Raw genomic sequence first — 16663 nt, forward strand, 5'->3', positions numbered from 1 at the left:
AATCCCATCTTGGCTGCTCCTCCTTTAAATGATTCCTTTTGCCAAAGTCAGCATATTTCAAAGACTTTAAGTAACAAAAACTTTATTTTTATTAAAGAAAAATTTTTTAGATATTTGCAATGAAAACAGCCAGCAGGTCTCAAGAGAAAGGTTCTACACGTCATAATGGGAAGAAGTACAGCAACACTATTTTAACACCGTTCATAACAGACATTCAATACCTTTATTGTGGAGGAAAAGATGAGCACAATGTAACATTTGCAAAAGCACTCCTCTGAAAAGGCCAGTTTTGTCCTTGGAGGTCAACCTTCCAAGGCGTTCGTTCCCATTACACAGTCAGGAAGCAGAGCAAGCCCTCGAGAAAAAAGCAAAAATGCCAAATCTTCTCCAACCACAATTACTTTTAATCTACGAAACAGGATTCTCTACAAGGCAGGCCGTTTCAGAGGGCGGCATGTACTAGGAGCGTGCTCTGCTGTCCGGGACTGCAATCAGAGGGAAGCGGGCCTGCTATTTTCCCAGAATTGAAGAGTACCATCATTAAGACAGGGGGGAGAAGGACTTGTACCCACCCTTCGGGGACAGGGAAGGGGAGAGCGCGGTGTCACAGCTGGAGAACCTGGGGACGCTGCTGGAGGAGCCCGAGATGCGCTCTAGCAGGCGCGTGATCCCTCTTCCCCGAACACTGCTGTTTGGGCCCGAAATCTTCACCCCAGAAGGGTAGTCACCTAGGACATTGAAATGCAAGAAAGGAAAGCCACTGGACAGCTTCATCATAGAGACCCCTCCCCCGCCTCGCACTGCAGTGCAGGCTCCCTGGGCCTGGGGGGTGGGGATGACTGAGAGCCCAGTGGAGGCCGAGGCTCAACGGTGCCACCTGTTTGTTTTCAGCCCTGGAAACCGAGACAGAAGCTCTCCGGGCACCACCTAAACTTCACTGGGTGTTTAACTTTCCCATCGTCCCAAAGCCACCATCATATCAAAACCATAAAACTACAGCTGCCCGGAACAAGTCTGAAGGATGAGTTCAGGTGTCTGAGTGATACCAATGCACCCATCCCAACTGCCTGAGGTGCTAGTGGCTAATAAAACTCCCAGCTCAACCAGCCCCCACAACCCTAAAGCCCAGCAGAGCGCTGTTTCAGCACCACACTCTGGGCTCTCGAACCAACTCTGAGGCCCCGCGCCCTTCGGTAAACATTCCTATCAAATATAAGATGCTTACCAGTGGGTGTGTTTGATCTTGGTTCCTGATTAGAATAGTTGAAATGAGAGAATCCTGAGCTCTCAAACCTTAGCTTCTATAAAAACAGAAGAAAAAAAATACCGGGGGTGAGGGGAGAGGGACACAAATATTGGATCTACTACAATTTCAAATGACTCTAAAAAAGACAACCAACCGCCATTTTCCCAATGTCTGACCACCTTCTGAAAAGAAATGCTGTGGAGGGGAGTGTCTGGCCTGCAGGGAGCACAGCCTGGAATGACCGGAATCCAGCCACAGTCCTGACAGCTGTGCCCTGGCCGAGCCGGCCTCCTTGTGAGCAGGGACACGGTAGGGGGCAGGAAGATCAGACAGCCTTTAATCAAACCCTGACTCCAGCATTAGACATCTTTGAAGTAAAGATTTTAAATAGCTGTATTACCTACATTCAGATAGGTAAGTTTTGGAATACATGTTTGGACGTGGTTTGTATAATTTTAATTTTCTTAACACATTGTCAATGAGAGTGGGAAATGTACCAGGAAGGCAAAGGGTTTGTGCAGAAGCCACCTGAGTGAGAACTGCTCCACACGCCATGGAGATTTCAGGAATTTTAGCAGGAGAGGGAACCAAAGGCCTGACTTGCTGCTGGCCAGGACCACACTGAGGAGGACATGAGACAGGAGCTCCAAAGTCAGCCCTTACCTGGTACCGCCCTGCATCCAATATGACCATTTTGGGTGTCACCCTGTTGCTGGCCTCGTAATCCTGCAAGGGCACGTGGGCCTCGGTGAGCTGGATTCCAAAGAGCGTGGCCAGAGAATTGCTGATGCAGTACCTTCAGAGGGAACGAAAGGTCACCACCAGGTCTTGCCCAGCCCCTCCTACAAGCACTCACCCTTCAAACATCCTCCTATGTAATAAAAGCCTAATATGCTAAGTGTCTGGTTGTCCAGTCAGCCGTTCAACCAATCAAAGCATAATATGCTAATGATATGCTAAGGCCACTCAACTACTCCCTATGATGTGCACTGACTACCAAGGGGCAGACGCTTCAACTTGTAGGTTAGCTTGCTGCTGGGGTCCAGCCAATCAGGACTGAGCTAGATGGGCTGGATACACCATGAAGCGCTCCCATGGTCCCTCCCCGGCTGGCCAACCTCCCACATCTCTCCCCCGCCCCGATGGTGCACCAGTGGGGTCCCTTGGCCTGGTCTGTGCCCTCTCGCAATCCAGGACCCTCAGGGGATGTCGGAGAGCCGGTTTCAGCCCGATCCCACAGGCCAGGCCAAGGGACCTCACTACTGCACAAATTCGTGCACCGGGCCTCTAGTTTCTCCCATAAAAGCTGCTTGGCAGGGACACTGCTCTAAACTGGCAAAAAGAAATGCAGAGATTCTGAGAAGGAACAGGAATGGTAGCAACACATGTAAAACTGGCCACTACTGGTATTTTTAAGTATTTTCACCTATTTTTAAGCCTTAATATTCTGAGTACCATAAAAATTTCAGGTTTGCTATAAGAGAATATGAATAAGGATAAACTTCACTAGAATTCTCAAATGTTTAAGGCAAGGAGAGGGCAGAAACAAGGCTGCAATCTGAAAACACTCATGTCTCCTCAGATCCAACTACTTCAGCGTGGAAGGGACCCCAGAGCCCCCAGAGCTGAGAAGGGGAAGTGGGTCTGTGTTTTCAGCACCTTCACAAGGGAGCCCTGCCCTCATGGCCGCAGGACTTCCTCCTGCAGGAACCACGGAGGAAGACTCCAGTAAGTGTTGACGAAGGTTTGCCCCAATCACTCAGGTGGTAACTATGCCAGACAAGCAGGGACGTGGGTGGAATAATAAAAGAGACAGGAAGGAAAAACCCACTCTGCTTTGAAAAAGAATTGTGGGAATAGAGGCAAACAGCCATTCTCCCCAACTGCAACCACCAGGGCCAGCCCAACACCAAGACTTGCATGGCGAACCCACATGAGAGGAGCCTTCTTTCTCCAACTTACGCAATTTTCTTGCAAACAGCTAAAGCGCAGAAGAGAATGTCATTTTCCTCATGCCACTTGCACCTGTATAAAAAAAAGGGCTTTAATCTCCTGATCTTATGAGAGAGCACCACTTAAGGGTTTTTACATGCCAGACTTCTAATTTACCTCGTTGAAATCATTCAAAGAAAACTGACACTATTACTTAAAGACTAAGGTTCTTAATTTAACACAAAAAATAGATTTTTAAAAAACAGATCTTTTTATGGTACCTCCTCTGATGTAAACTCCTGACGCTATGCAAGCCCCTTAGAACCACAACAGGTCAATCTTACCTTGAACTCACACGAGCGCTCCAGACACACAGCAGTGACCATGGTGAATATGCACTCGCTCAGCAAACATCTGCTGAGTGCAAACTGTTAAAAACTATGAGAGATGACCACTTGGAAGACTTTCAAATGCACTGGGAGACCTGCGTACAAGGTGCCATTTCCTAGGGAAGGCCCGACGGCCACAGCTGGTCCCAGGAAAGTCAGCGAGCTGATAAAGCCCGTTTCTCTAGAAGCAGGACCTGCCACAGAAGTGCAGCCCCAGAAACGCGTGACCTGCACAAGAAAAATGCTAATACAGACTTGAAAGACCCCCAAAATAGATTTGAACCAAATTCCATCAAAAGACACCTCTTATTCTTTGGATGGAATTTAACTTTATAAAGATTTCATTCTCCCAAGTTAATTTATACACTTAATGCAATCCAAGGAGCTTTTTTATGGAACTAGACTGAAGCGAGTGATACTCTGCGTACACTTTTTTGTTTGAGCCATGCTAGTGCACTACACTTTCAAAAGATAAAAGGATGGGAGAAAACAGAAATGAAATAAAACTAGCAAATGGACTTAACTATATTGCAAATGAGTAATTTAACCACTCTGATAGGGAGGAAAAAACCCAAATAACTTTTGAACAAACTACTTTCTATTACCTTCAGACTGAAAAACGAAAAACAAACCCCAGTGTGTCTATCTACTGCCGGGTGTCACTGAACAATCCTGGACGACTTCTAACGTGTCCTAGGCAGGAACATACACACAGACCCCGGAGCCAGGCTCAGGCAGAGAAGGGCAACGCACCAGCAGAAGCGTGGACACCAGGAACCCCATGCTGGAGGACGCAGCTGCAGGGTTAGTACGAACTCATGGCGAGAGAGACAAGTGAGCTACATAACACATGTGCCGAGGGTGTGTACACGGACACGCCCGAGCGCTCCAGGGAGCACACCAGTCAGGTACTCAGGAGGATGAGCACCCCTAGCACCCAGAGCCTGTTCCTAATACTGTCCGGGCTGGCAGACGCCGGGGCTCCAGAAGCAGCACTGACCCAAGCTGCTGCAGGGCACGTTGCAGGGCAAGCCGGGCCCACAGGGGCCAGAAAGCAAAGCAGCACAGATGGCCACGCCACAACCCTGTTTGCAGGGACGCCCTGGCCGTGAGGAAAGTTACAGGATAACAGGAACATTACAGCCCCGGAATAGAAAGGAGTCCGTGAGTCCACACGCATAAAGCACTCATAAATGCATGCGCAAAGGGAACAGCTCTTTCCTGCAGTGGGACCATGGGATCAGAAAGTCACTATTTCACAAACACAGTAATAAGTTTCAGGTGAGTTATCATTCACAGATGCTAAAACCCACAGATTTCAGGAACAGAATCTCAAAGTATCCCCCACAAAACATCCATAAGGTGAAAAATTCCATTATTCAGTGGAAAAATCGGGCGGACACTGTCTTAAGCACGTGATCAACAGAATCATCAGTCACTGGGCAAACACATGCTTCCTGACATGAGAGGATGGGGAGACATCACTCTGTGCTATTCTTCAAACAAATATGACCCCAGTCTAACGAGGAAATGCAGGCGACTCCAAGTGAGAAATGTGACTTACACCGTCCCTGGCCTGCACCCTTCCAAACGCCAAGTCATGGAGGTCAGAGAGGGACCATCCCAGGTGAAAGGAGCCTAAAAAGACACAATAACTAACCGCAACCTGTGATTCTCGAATGAACCCTAGACTAGATGTTATTGTTGTCGTTTTGCTGTAAAAGACATTATTGAACCAACCAGCAAATGTGAGCATGGCCTCTGGGCGGCCGTCCTGTGGCAGGCAACCCCCGGCTCTATCACACTGGGGTAAAATGTAGAAATGTGCTTGTTCTTAGAAAAACATTCCCTACTGAGGGTAAAAAGGCATCATGACCGCAACCGACTCAAGCGGTATATAAATGCTGAGAGACAGTTATAAAGGAAATGTACTAAAACGTTGAGTGAATCTGAGAAAATGGCATATATGACTTCTGTGTACTATTCCTGCACATTTTCTCTAAACCTGAAATTACTTCAAAGTAAAAAATACTTTTGCTGATATACACTGAGTGGCTAGATTATTATGACCACCCCATCAGTACTTCGTTGGGCCACCTTTTGCCTTCAATACTGCGGCGATTCTTCTTGGCATTGACTCCACGAGATGTTGAAAGGTGATGCGAGGAATCTGACACCATGCCTGATGAATAGCACTGTCCAGTTCTGTGAGATTTGATGGTTGTGGAACCAGCTGCCTGATGGTTCTTTTAACTTTGTCCCACAAATGCTCAATTGGATGGAGATCTGGTGATTGTGGGGGCCACCTAAGCAAGGTAAAGTCTCCCTCATGTTCTTGAAACCACTCCTGCACAATACCAGCATCGTGGCATGGCGCACTGTCTTGTTGGAAGAAGCCATCTCCATTGGGATATGCCATCAACATGATAGGATGAACCTGATCAGCAATGATACTTAGGTATGTCGTGCTATTCAGACGTTTATAATGATCTGGCCCTCTAGCAACTTCAGCGCAAAATTATAGCTAATTTGCCTACAAACGTCAGGAGGTCATAATAATCTGGCCACTCAGTGTATTTCACTTACATATTTCTTAATGTAAGTATAAGAATGCTATGTAATAAAACACCTAAATAGAAAATGTTTTTATCAGTACAGAAATCCTACGTGAAAGTACTGTCAGTTTAATTGGCAGTTTTTGGTTGTTTTTAGTAGACAAAGTAACAATGTACTAGTATCTCACAATCAGTGGAATCTTATATTCAAGGAACTATAATGATTCCAGGGTTTGATAGGAAATATGGCCTAGAAAGGCAAAAACTAATCCTATCATATTTTCTCAGTCCAGGAAAGAAGTCAAAATCACTATCACAAAACCACTGAATACCTTGTGTTGCTAGAATAATCCCACATGGCCACGTCCAGGAGGCTCCGAACCCAGGTCTTGGAGGGCTCCTTGAGGAACTTTTGCTGGTAGATCCCCACTACAAGATCCTCAACAGTGAGAAGTTCCAGATTTTGCCTGATTTCTTTCATTGGTGAACAGAAAAACAGACAGGATTAGTGACTTCAGGTACGGAGAGCATGAACACCAAATGGAAACAAACGCAGATATTACAGCCCCGGGGCAGGGGCTCAGGGCTACTCACCCGACCCCTTCTCCATGTGCTTCAGACACCAGTTGACTCTGGCTCTATCGTCAGACTGCAGGAGAGAACAAACGACTTGTATTTTCTCCGCCCGAGTTACTTAATGCTCTCCTCTCAAACCGGCCGGGGGGGGCGGGGGCGGGGGGGGGGTGCGGGGAGAGACAGAAGAGGACTGGAGAGTCTGTGTCAGCTAGGTGAGAACTACAGCGAAGAGCAACATGTATCAGAATAGACCACTACTATTAATAACCAGCTATATTCATAAAATAGTATTTTGTGAAAAGCTAGTGAGACTTAGGGTAGAAAAATGAAGAACCCAATGTTCAGAAAAAGATAATCTATTCATAGTTATGCTAGTAAATAGTGAGGTTAAAAGCCAATTCTTTAGCTCCTAGCTTAGAAGAATTTAGACCCAGCAATGAACAAATGAACTCTAGAGAATGAAAAAGAGAGTCAAGGGATTGCTGCAGGACAGTTTTGATTAAACAGGTAATCTTGTTTAGACAGATGGGTCTGTGGACTAAAACATCCACTCTTCAGGGTAAAAGGATTTTGAAGGGATTTCAGGGGGAACTAAAAACGAGATCTATCAAAGCAGCCTTCAGTACAAGAGAAATTTAGAAGAAAAGGCATCACACCTAATTACAATGAAAATGACTCACAGTGAGTCACACACGCAATGAGTCACACGCACAGCTAATATACAGGCAAAGGGTCTTTCTCTGGGTCCCTTTCGTGGATCTTGGTTACCTAAGGAGATGCCTTAAAGAAATGCTTCCGTTGACATTACCTTACAGTAGATAGGTGGCCACTTCCCTGGGTTCGGATGAATGAACCTATAAAGGTTTTGTAGCACAGTTGCTTGGTCACATCCAGATTCAAAGTTTGAAATAGGAATCTTGTGACTCGAATCACCTGAAGGAAATAAAGAGAAGGCAGGAGTTCAAAACTTGACTAAGACAAATGTTACAAAGCAGGTATGAAAGAAAGTAGGAAGAAAGGAAGATAGTGGGTGCCTCATGTTGAGCAATGAACTAAGCCTGGTTAGATTAGGGACTTTAGCTGTCTTATCCCCCCACACCCCCCCATCAGGTAGGGGATACACACAGAGAAGAGACAGCTGCGGTCGCAGAAGAAAGCACCACAGTGCCCCCTTATCCAGTTTGCTTTCCGCAGTTTACCTGCTTCAACTGTGATCTGAAAATATTTAATGGAAAATTCCCTAAATAAACAATTCTTTAAAGTTTTAAATTGAGCACCACTCTGAATAGTGTTATGAAAATCACAATGTCCCTCTCTGTGCCACCCAGGGCGAGACATCCCTTTGTCCTGGGTCTCCACGCTGTAGACGTTACCTACCCCTTAGTCACTCAGTAGTCCAAGTTACCAGATTGACTGTCACAGTGCCACAGTGCTTGTGTTCGAGTCCCCCTATTTCACTTAAGAACAGCCCCATAGCACAAGAGTGGTGACGCTGCGATTCAGATCTGCCACAGAGAAGCCGGAAAGGGCTTCCTTTATGTGAAAAGGTGAAAGTTCCCAACTAAGTAAGAAAGTTGTATGCTAAGGTTGCCAAAATCCTAAGAATGAATCTCCTATCCGTGAAATGGCAAAGAAAAAAATCATGAAGAAGGCTAAGCCAGTACAATAAGATATTCTGAGATAGACCACATTCACAGAACTTTATTAGCTATAGTTCTGACTGTTGTTTTATTATTACTGTTATTAATCTCTTAGTGTGCCTAACTGATGTTACACTTTATCCCAGGTTTGTCTGTAGAGAAGAAATACAGTATGTAGAGTTCAGAACTCTGCAGTTTCAGGCATCCACGGAGAGGTCAGACAGGTCCCCTGTGGACAAGGGGGGACGGCCGTGTTAACAGTTGGCAGTAGAGTGAGAACTGAAACCCAGGTTTGTAAAGTGACTGAGCCTCAGTATCTTCACTATTTCATTAATCTGTTTGTTAATAAGGCCACAGAACTTAACAATAACGACCACTTTTTCAAAGTTGTAAGAAGAGTTCCACTTCCAGCAAAAAATGGACCAAGTAACTCAGACCAACCTTGCCACAGAAATGTAAAGTGCTTGGGGACACCAAGAGCACATCAGCGGCAAGGAATTATTAGAGCAGGTGGAAGTGAACAGACTCCAGAGTGCAGAGCCTTCCTGTGGGGCAGTGGCCCTGGAGTCGTGTGCCAATTCCAGAAGAGGGAGGTGACTGGTGGGAAGTGCGAATTCACTGCTTTGGGGGCCTGGCGAGCTAGCGAGGCCCCAGGTGTCTAGAAAAAGCAAACAGAAATCCTCTTCGAAGAAAAGGAACATCAGTACAAGCCTCAAATTACTTTAAAATCACTTTTTTCAATGATTTACCAAGTACACAAAGAAACAAGAATCAGAACCAAAACAGAGTGGTAGAGAGAGATCCAAAAATATTCCAGATTCTGAAGTGATTGGACAGATTTTAAACAATCATGTTTATATCTGAGATCAAATTACAAATTCAGCATAAAACTGGAAATTATGAAAAGGATACAGACGTTCAACTTCTGATCACAGCAGAGTAGGAGAAAGCTGGACCAATGAGACACCTGCTTGAAAGCCCTGAGAGGTACAAATGGGTGAGGAAAGACGGGCCCAAGGCCTCGGAAAGAAGTCCCAGAGCTGAACCTGGTCACTTGGCATTTACTGATTCCGGAAGAGGAGGGTCAGAGGCTGGGAAACTGAGTTTTCGACAGACCCAGAGCTAGTAAGAATTAAAAGTAATGCTTCACTGTCACTGTGTTTATAAAGTATTTGTAATAAAAATATCCAATTGTCTCCCAGCTTCCATTGTTTATGCTGTGAAGTCAACCATAAATTTCACCAATGATCTTTTGATGGTAATCTGTTCACCTTCCCCCCTTTTTAGTAAAGATCAACTAGAAATAGACTGACTCTCATCAGGTCTGAAACCAGTTTTAATCCTGAAATTGGATTAAGGCCATCAGATTAAGGCCAGCCTTGGGACAGAAGCAACATCTTCTTTGGGGAGAAAAAAACAACATTATTTATACTGTCCAGCACTCAATGAAAAATAACCAGACACATGAAGAGATCTGATAACTTGATTGATCAAGGTAACCAACAGACTATAAAAATAGACCCAAAAAGAAAAAAAGCTCTGTATCAGGGTTATCAGACATAAGACATTAAAATAACGAGGCTTATTATATTCAGGAAATAAAAAATGATAATTTCAGCACAACCATTAACAAGAACCAATTGTAAATTCAAAGATTGAAAACACATTCCTTAAGACTACAGAATAACCTTAAACAACAAGATCAGGTAAATTAACCGATTTCCACCTTTAACGTGAATGCACAAAGGTCATGAATAAAACCTTCTGGTAAAGTTTTATTTTTATATCCGGTCTTTACTCCACCTGGAATCGACTTGTTTATGTGTGAGGTAGATTCAGTTTATCCCTCCCCACCCCCCATGTGGATAATGTTACCTCAGCCTCCCTTATTGAATACTAGTAATCAATGTACTCTCTGATATGCAGAGTATACTCCTGTACCACACACGAGTCTTCTTGGTATTTCATTCTGCTCTATTGGTCTGCTTGTTTTTTGGTGTTCATATCATACTGTTTATGAAAAAATTCAAAAGACACCGCCAAAAATGAATCTAAAACACTCATTTACCTTTATAAGTATTACAAAATAGCTGATTACAGATTTAAAGAACATTTTTCTAATTTCAAACACTTTACAATATAAATTTTAAAATAAATCTATTATCCCAATTTTCATTCTAATCAAACAGGAACCTGGTTAAAATCTAGTTTCTAGAAAATAGTTTAGTTCAAGAGCTGAGGTATATAGTCATGTCCTTTGGCTGCTGAAAACTTGAAAATAAAAACCTGATTTCCTCATCTAAAAGTTAATTCAGAGCTCCTTTGTGTGTTTAACACTGTCATTCTGTCATTTTTGAAACATCATCTTTTCTTCTTCATTCTGAAAGGTCTCCCTGTAAATTCCCATAAACCCAGATAATCTGATACCTCCTAAAAGACTTACCTCCGTATCTGGCCAGTAAAAGCAGGCAGTCTCAAAGCCAAAGGCTATGTGCAGAAAATAAAAACACAACCCCCATAAAGGAAAAGGGATATTATACTACAAAGTGTATATAATTTTAAAGTTTTTAAGGATCATATACACATCTACCACTTCTAGGAAGAGTCTCCAACAACTAACTTAGGGTTATTTTCAACTGACATTTTATGTATCTGATAAAAGCAGTAAGTCTTAACCAGGTACACACACATATTCATTCAATGCCTATAATGTAACCCACTCTTTTATACTTACTTGCAGCCTGACAATGAAACCGAAATCCTCGTGGAATTTCACCTGTAATACAAAATATTTTGCTGAGAAGAGCAGAAATCTGGCAGCTCTGTGGTTATCCTAAAGCAATAATATTCCACTGACAACCAAGTCATAACATAGGTGGGTAACTGTTATTGCTATGTAAAAATACAAGATAGTAAACCTATTTCATCATGGGTTTTTTAACCAAAGGTATGATGACCATCAAAAATTTTTGTCAAGCTACTTCAAAAAGCAAATGATTCCTTACCGAGAAAGAAATCTTAGGTAAAGAACACTTGGCCCTGACCAGGATTGCCCAGTGGGTTGAGCATCATCCCATGCACGAAAGGTGACTGGTTTGATTCCCAGTCAGGGCACATGCCCAGGTTCCAGGCTTGATCCCAGGTCAGAGTGCATGTGGGAGGCAGCCGATCAATGTTTCTCTCTCTCCCTCTCCCTCCCTTTCCTCTCTCTCTAAAATCAATAAAAACGTGTATTTTTTAGAAAGAACACTTGTGCTAAAGGGTCTGAGCTCAGGGTCCAGGAATGGACCTCAGGGGTTCATGAGGTCCTTGAGGTTAGGTTCTCTGAGGAAATAGTCTTCAAGCTCGAGCTTTCTCATGTTTTGCAACCATATAAAATAGTAGTCATTGGCTTGTCCTAAGCAGCAACTCTCAGTAGGAGCAGGATTCGGTTTTCTGTCATCTAGAAACAAGAAAACATGCTGGGCATCTTAATGAACTTAAAAGCAACTGACAAAACTGAGGAAGAAGCTCTTTCCCCGACATCTTCTCCTTTACACGTCTCCATATGAAGAAGTTATATTTCTCCTGCTTACCTTTAAAGATAGAGTGTCCCCTTAACTACTGTTTATCTCAGTGGTTCCCAAAATGGGGCACATGCCCCACAGGGGAGCAATTTGATTTTTAAGTGGGGCAATTCCAAGAATGAGTTATCAACAGTGAATTTCTTGCATTTCTTATGGTCAATGGGCCTCATATAAAGTATATAAATATAGATGGTGACATATTTATGTATTTCAGTTCTCTATTACGTGTTTTGAAACTTTATTTGCTATTTCTTCATATCACTTCATGTTACTTTTTTTTTTTTTTAACAATTTCTTACTTAGTACTTCAACTGTCCTTTCATTCTTTTATTTTTCTCTTTCATGGGTGCCATGTTCTTTGCAAGCTTGTTTAGACAAAGTTAATGGCCTTTTAGGCTTCCTCCATGTGAATAGGGGTTCACCTTTTGAATAAAAATTCTATGTCACGGGGGAGGGGGGACTTCAGGATTTTAGAGATGCTTAGGTAGGGCATGGCCAAAGAAAAGGTTGGGAACCACTGGTCTATACTCTTGGAAAACAAACCAAATCCCATGTCTTTGTAACAAACTGCTTTGATGAGGTGGAGTAGTGAGAAGAAGAGATACTAAGAACATCTGAGAGCCTGCAACTATGAGGCTCTTTCCACACTTTCTCACTATTCCTTAGAGCAGCTCTCTAATAGGTTCAGGAAGGTTAAGGACTTTGCTCAAAGTTACAAAGCAATAAATAGTTAAAAACTGGTGACAGCTTCGGGGAAGGATGGGGTAAAGAAACCCTCCAGAGGAGCCACAGTATAAAAAGCTTTTAGAAAATTCCAGTGTGTAGAGCAGCAGGTGAGCATAGAGCAGGCTACACGATTCCAGGCATTCCATCCATCCAACTCTGATGCTTACCTGAAGTTAAAAGCCTAAACCAAAAACCTGTGTCAACACATAATTCTTAACAGTTTTTCAACCAAATATTATGAAGTCTTGTTACAGTTTAAGAACTCAACTGGATATCAGCTTTTAAGAAAACAAATAGTGTATCAAATGAGTTCAAGATAAAACCCATACTTTTAAAGATCTAGGCCTGCTGCATCTGGTTACTCACCAGGACTGATGAAACTGTGGAAGTCCGCTATGATACCATCTTGGAGAGAATATTTCACACAGCCTATTTCACAAGGGAGAAAGCGCTGTTCACAGTGAGGAGGCAGTTCGCCATGGCTAAAAATGTTCAAAAAATAAAAAATGCCTCCAAGGAGAGCTAAAAAAAAAAAAAAAATCACAGACAACATGAACAGACGAGCATCTCAAATTTACCCTCCTACAAAAGCAAAACTCTAGAGCCATTTTCCTTTTGTTCCTATATTCCGAAAGGAGCTGGGAAAGAGAACGAATCAGCTGTACGGGATAAGTGAATCAAAAGCTTTCCAATGGCACTTATCAAGGGGTAAAGCAGTAACCAGAATGCATGAAACAACAAAATTATTCAAAACTTGCAGCTCACTCTATATAATTTAGCTAAACATAAGCCCTGAACCTCAGGAATGACCCATAGTCAACAAGTACTAGTACAAGCATTTAAGAAATGAGTCCAAATTAGTGTAGAAAAACTGTGATATAAACTATGGACAATTTAGTTCACCGTTTCCTGGTTACCAATATACACAAGACCATCTATAAATTATCTTAAGGCAGAATAAAATGTGAGGATGGGAGGTCGGTCCTATTATCAGGACTGACCACCTCTAAGGCTGTTGAAAGTTTATTAATCTTCAACAAAGTCAGGCCACAATTAATAAAACAGCCACACCCAGCTGGTGTGCTCAGTGGTTGAGCGTCAACCTATGAACCAGAAGGTCACAGTTTGGTTCCCGGTCAGGGCATATGCCTGATCCCCAGTATGGGGCATACAAGAGGCAGCCAATTAATGATTCTCTCTCATCAATGATGTTTCTATCTCATTCTCTTCCTTTCTGAAATCAATAAAAAGAAACATATCAAAAAATAAGCCAGAAGGGAATGGCAAGGATTCTTATTAACTATGTTCTTTTCTGGGCTAGATCAATATTTCAACTTTATCTTTATAACACAAATGTGCAAGTCCCTATTTACTTAAGTCTCTAGCTATAAAAACAAATGCATAAGGTATGTTTGGTAATACATGAAGTGGTAGAAACCAAGAGGACAGGTTTCTGTAAAACAAAAAACTCTCCAGTGTTACTTCAACAAATGCAAATTACCTGATCTCTTACCACATTGGCGCCATCATTCTTGAACACCTGTAATCAATTACTTTGAAATGCAGGTTCAAACTAAACAACACACACTTACTGATCAACATATTACAGCGTCTTGAGCACCCAAATGTAACTAAACAAAACATGTTAGGATTACTCTACCTTGATCATTTTTCAGAGACAAGCTTGACATATCCGGGGGTGAAACATTCTGCTTTGGTACAAGCATGCCTGGCTTCCTCAGTGGGGTGCAAACAGGTTTCTAAAGAGGAAGAGAATGAATGACCGCATACTTACACTCTTGCTTGGCACTTCATACCACAAACTTAAATTTAGCAAAATAGCTGGAAAACCGCCCACAGATTACTTCAATAACCTCTCCAGGCCAACAAGCCCAATGGGTACATACATACACACTTGTCAATGACAACGTGCAAGGCAGACAATGGTAAAAATCTATAAATATCCTGAATCGAAGGTGAGTGGTAAATACCTTAAATTCAACCATTGCTGAGAACTACTTGCCCATTACTGATAACCTAAACTATTCCTAATGAGTCATAATATGTGCCAGTCCAGTGGCCAAAGGGACATCATTCGAAAAATACTCTAATACTGTTTGCTTTTCATAAAAATTAAAAAAAAGATCATGCTGACTCCAAGTGTTAATAAGGTGTATGGACAATACAGCTTACTTTCTGATGGAAAACGTCTTATAATACATTGTAGTAGAAAGAAGGGGGGAAATTAAGGCTCGCAAGTATAAGTACGAACTGAAGTGATTAGAGCTTCTATCCTAACATATCTCCCCCAAATAAAAACCCCGCAAACCTAAAACATAGCAAAGCTCTCTGGAATTTGAATCCGACACTGGCAGTTGAGGAAGAATGGAACTTCACTGTGTAAGAATGGAAAGAACACAGGAGTGGGAAACGCAGTTACCCAGCACTTCAATATAAATCAAGAAATCAATCTTACTTGGTATGTTTACGTTCCACTTACACAAAAATTTACCAAATTCACCATCTTCAATGCTTACCTGTACGGCATGAAACATTTGCCAACTTCTGCAAGTCTCAAAAATTTACCAAATTCACCATCTTCAATGCTTACCTGTACGGCATGAAACATTTGCCAACTTCTGCAAGTCTCCTCATGTCAGTATTTTACATAGGGCAGCTGGCCTGGTTCACTTAAAAAGAGATACTGGCCCAAACTACTCTAAAATATCGGAAAAAGCGTTCTTAAACCATGGAAGGGTGGAAAGGGACCCTCAGAGGCCCGGCGGTACGGGCCCTAAATGCCACAGCCCCCCTGCATCGGGCTCACGGGCCGCAGGTTCCCTGATGGGATTTCCCTGGTCTCCGCTGCCAGGGATCCCAACCTGGGCCCTCGCAGGGGAGCCTGTCGGGTTCATAACCGGCATTCTGACACCAGGAGGAAAATTAAAACCTCCTCACCCCAACGCCCAGCCATGTGCCCGACGAGCCCCATTCACTCATCCGGCACCTACTCCGCGGCCGGAAGCCAGGCCCGTGGCTGCTCATCTCGGGCGACCCTTACCTGCTTCTCGAAAGGTCCCGACTCCTTCCCCTGGGCGGCTCTCCATGCTCGAGCCATGTCTGCGTACTTCTCCTTTTCGTCCTGGCTCAGGAGCTGGCGGACATTGCAGGGGAGACACGAAGGGAAAGAGCAGTGAGGCCCAAGCGCCGCGGCCCGGCAGGCGGAGGCCCGGACTTCGAGAGGCTGCGGTTCAGGCGTCCGTTTGCCTCGGCGGGCCGGGCGTAGGGGGTTCCCCTCCCCCTGGCACGGGGTCGCTGTCCTCCTCGAGGCCTCCTGCCCTCCGGCCTGGCCCTCCGCACTCGCCCTCCAGCCTCCGCCTGGGCTTGCCTAACTGCCCTGCCCGCTGACCCCTCCGGCCTTACCGCCCAATCAGCAGAGCAGTGGGGGATGGCGTCCGCCACACGAGCCACCGGCAGGCCTCGTCGCCGCAGTTCAGGGATCTTTTCCTGCACGAAGAAATAGTAGGCATTCCGGGTGGCCTTGCGGTTCGGCATGGCGAACGCGGCCAGGCTTCGAGGGACCTGAGACAGCACCAGCCACCGGCGCCCTCGCCGGGCTCCCGCCCTTAGTAACCGAGGTTGCGCCTGCGCGCACGCAGCACCACAGCCCTTGGCCAATCAGGGCGCAGCGCGCAGCCGCATGGGCCAAGCTGGTGGAAAAAGAAGTGTGAGACGTAAGATCCCTCCGCGAGCGGCGGTGGGGGCGGAGCGTGGTCGTGGGTGTGAGGCATTCTGATTGGCTGGGATGAGCTGTGGTCGGGTGTGGTCACGTGGAAGGCGTGGAGCAATCTCTGGGCATTATTGCGTAACATGGAACCCAGCAGGGAGAGAAAGAGGGCCCGCTAGTGCTCCAGTCCCCCCAGGGTTTGCGACTATAAGTGCTGACTGTGGCAAGCACTGTGCAAGGTATCTGTAGGGGACGGAGTGAGGACCCTTGCAACCAAAATCTTTTTCCCCGAGAAACTTAAAGCGC

At 44.4% G+C, this 16663-nt stretch overlaps 1 protein-coding gene across 2 annotated transcripts; it reads right to left on the reverse strand.

Annotated features, from left to right (window-relative positions):
* Positions 1 to 540: 540 nt before the first annotated feature.
* On the reverse strand, positions 541 to 16185 carry MAEL (maelstrom spermatogenic transposon silencer). 2 transcript variants are annotated; one of them, XM_070396777.1, is made up of 12 exons: positions 16054 to 16185; positions 15692 to 15784; positions 14291 to 14390; positions 12997 to 13152; positions 11073 to 11114; positions 7507 to 7631; positions 6717 to 6771; positions 6455 to 6596; positions 3209 to 3271; positions 1910 to 2042; positions 1226 to 1301; positions 541 to 728 (listed from the first exon to the last, which is right to left on the reverse strand). In XM_070396777.1, exons 1-12 carry the CDS (start codon positions 16183 to 16185, stop codon positions 541 to 543), a joined length of 1305 nt encoding a protein of 434 aa, XP_070252878.1. The 2 variants fall into 2 exon arrangements, with proteins under 2 accessions (XP_070252878.1, XP_070252879.1); XM_070396778.1 differs by lacking the exon at positions 15692 to 15784.
* Between the last annotated feature and the right edge of the window lie 478 nt (positions 16186 to 16663).

Source organism: Myotis yumanensis, unplaced genomic scaffold (assembly GCF_028538775.1).
Source record: "Myotis yumanensis isolate MYYU_CA2020_CCGP unplaced genomic scaffold, mMyoYum1.0.hap1 SCAF_17, whole genome shotgun sequence".
NCBI classification, from domain to species: Eukaryota; Metazoa; Chordata; class Mammalia; order Chiroptera; family Vespertilionidae; genus Myotis; species Myotis yumanensis.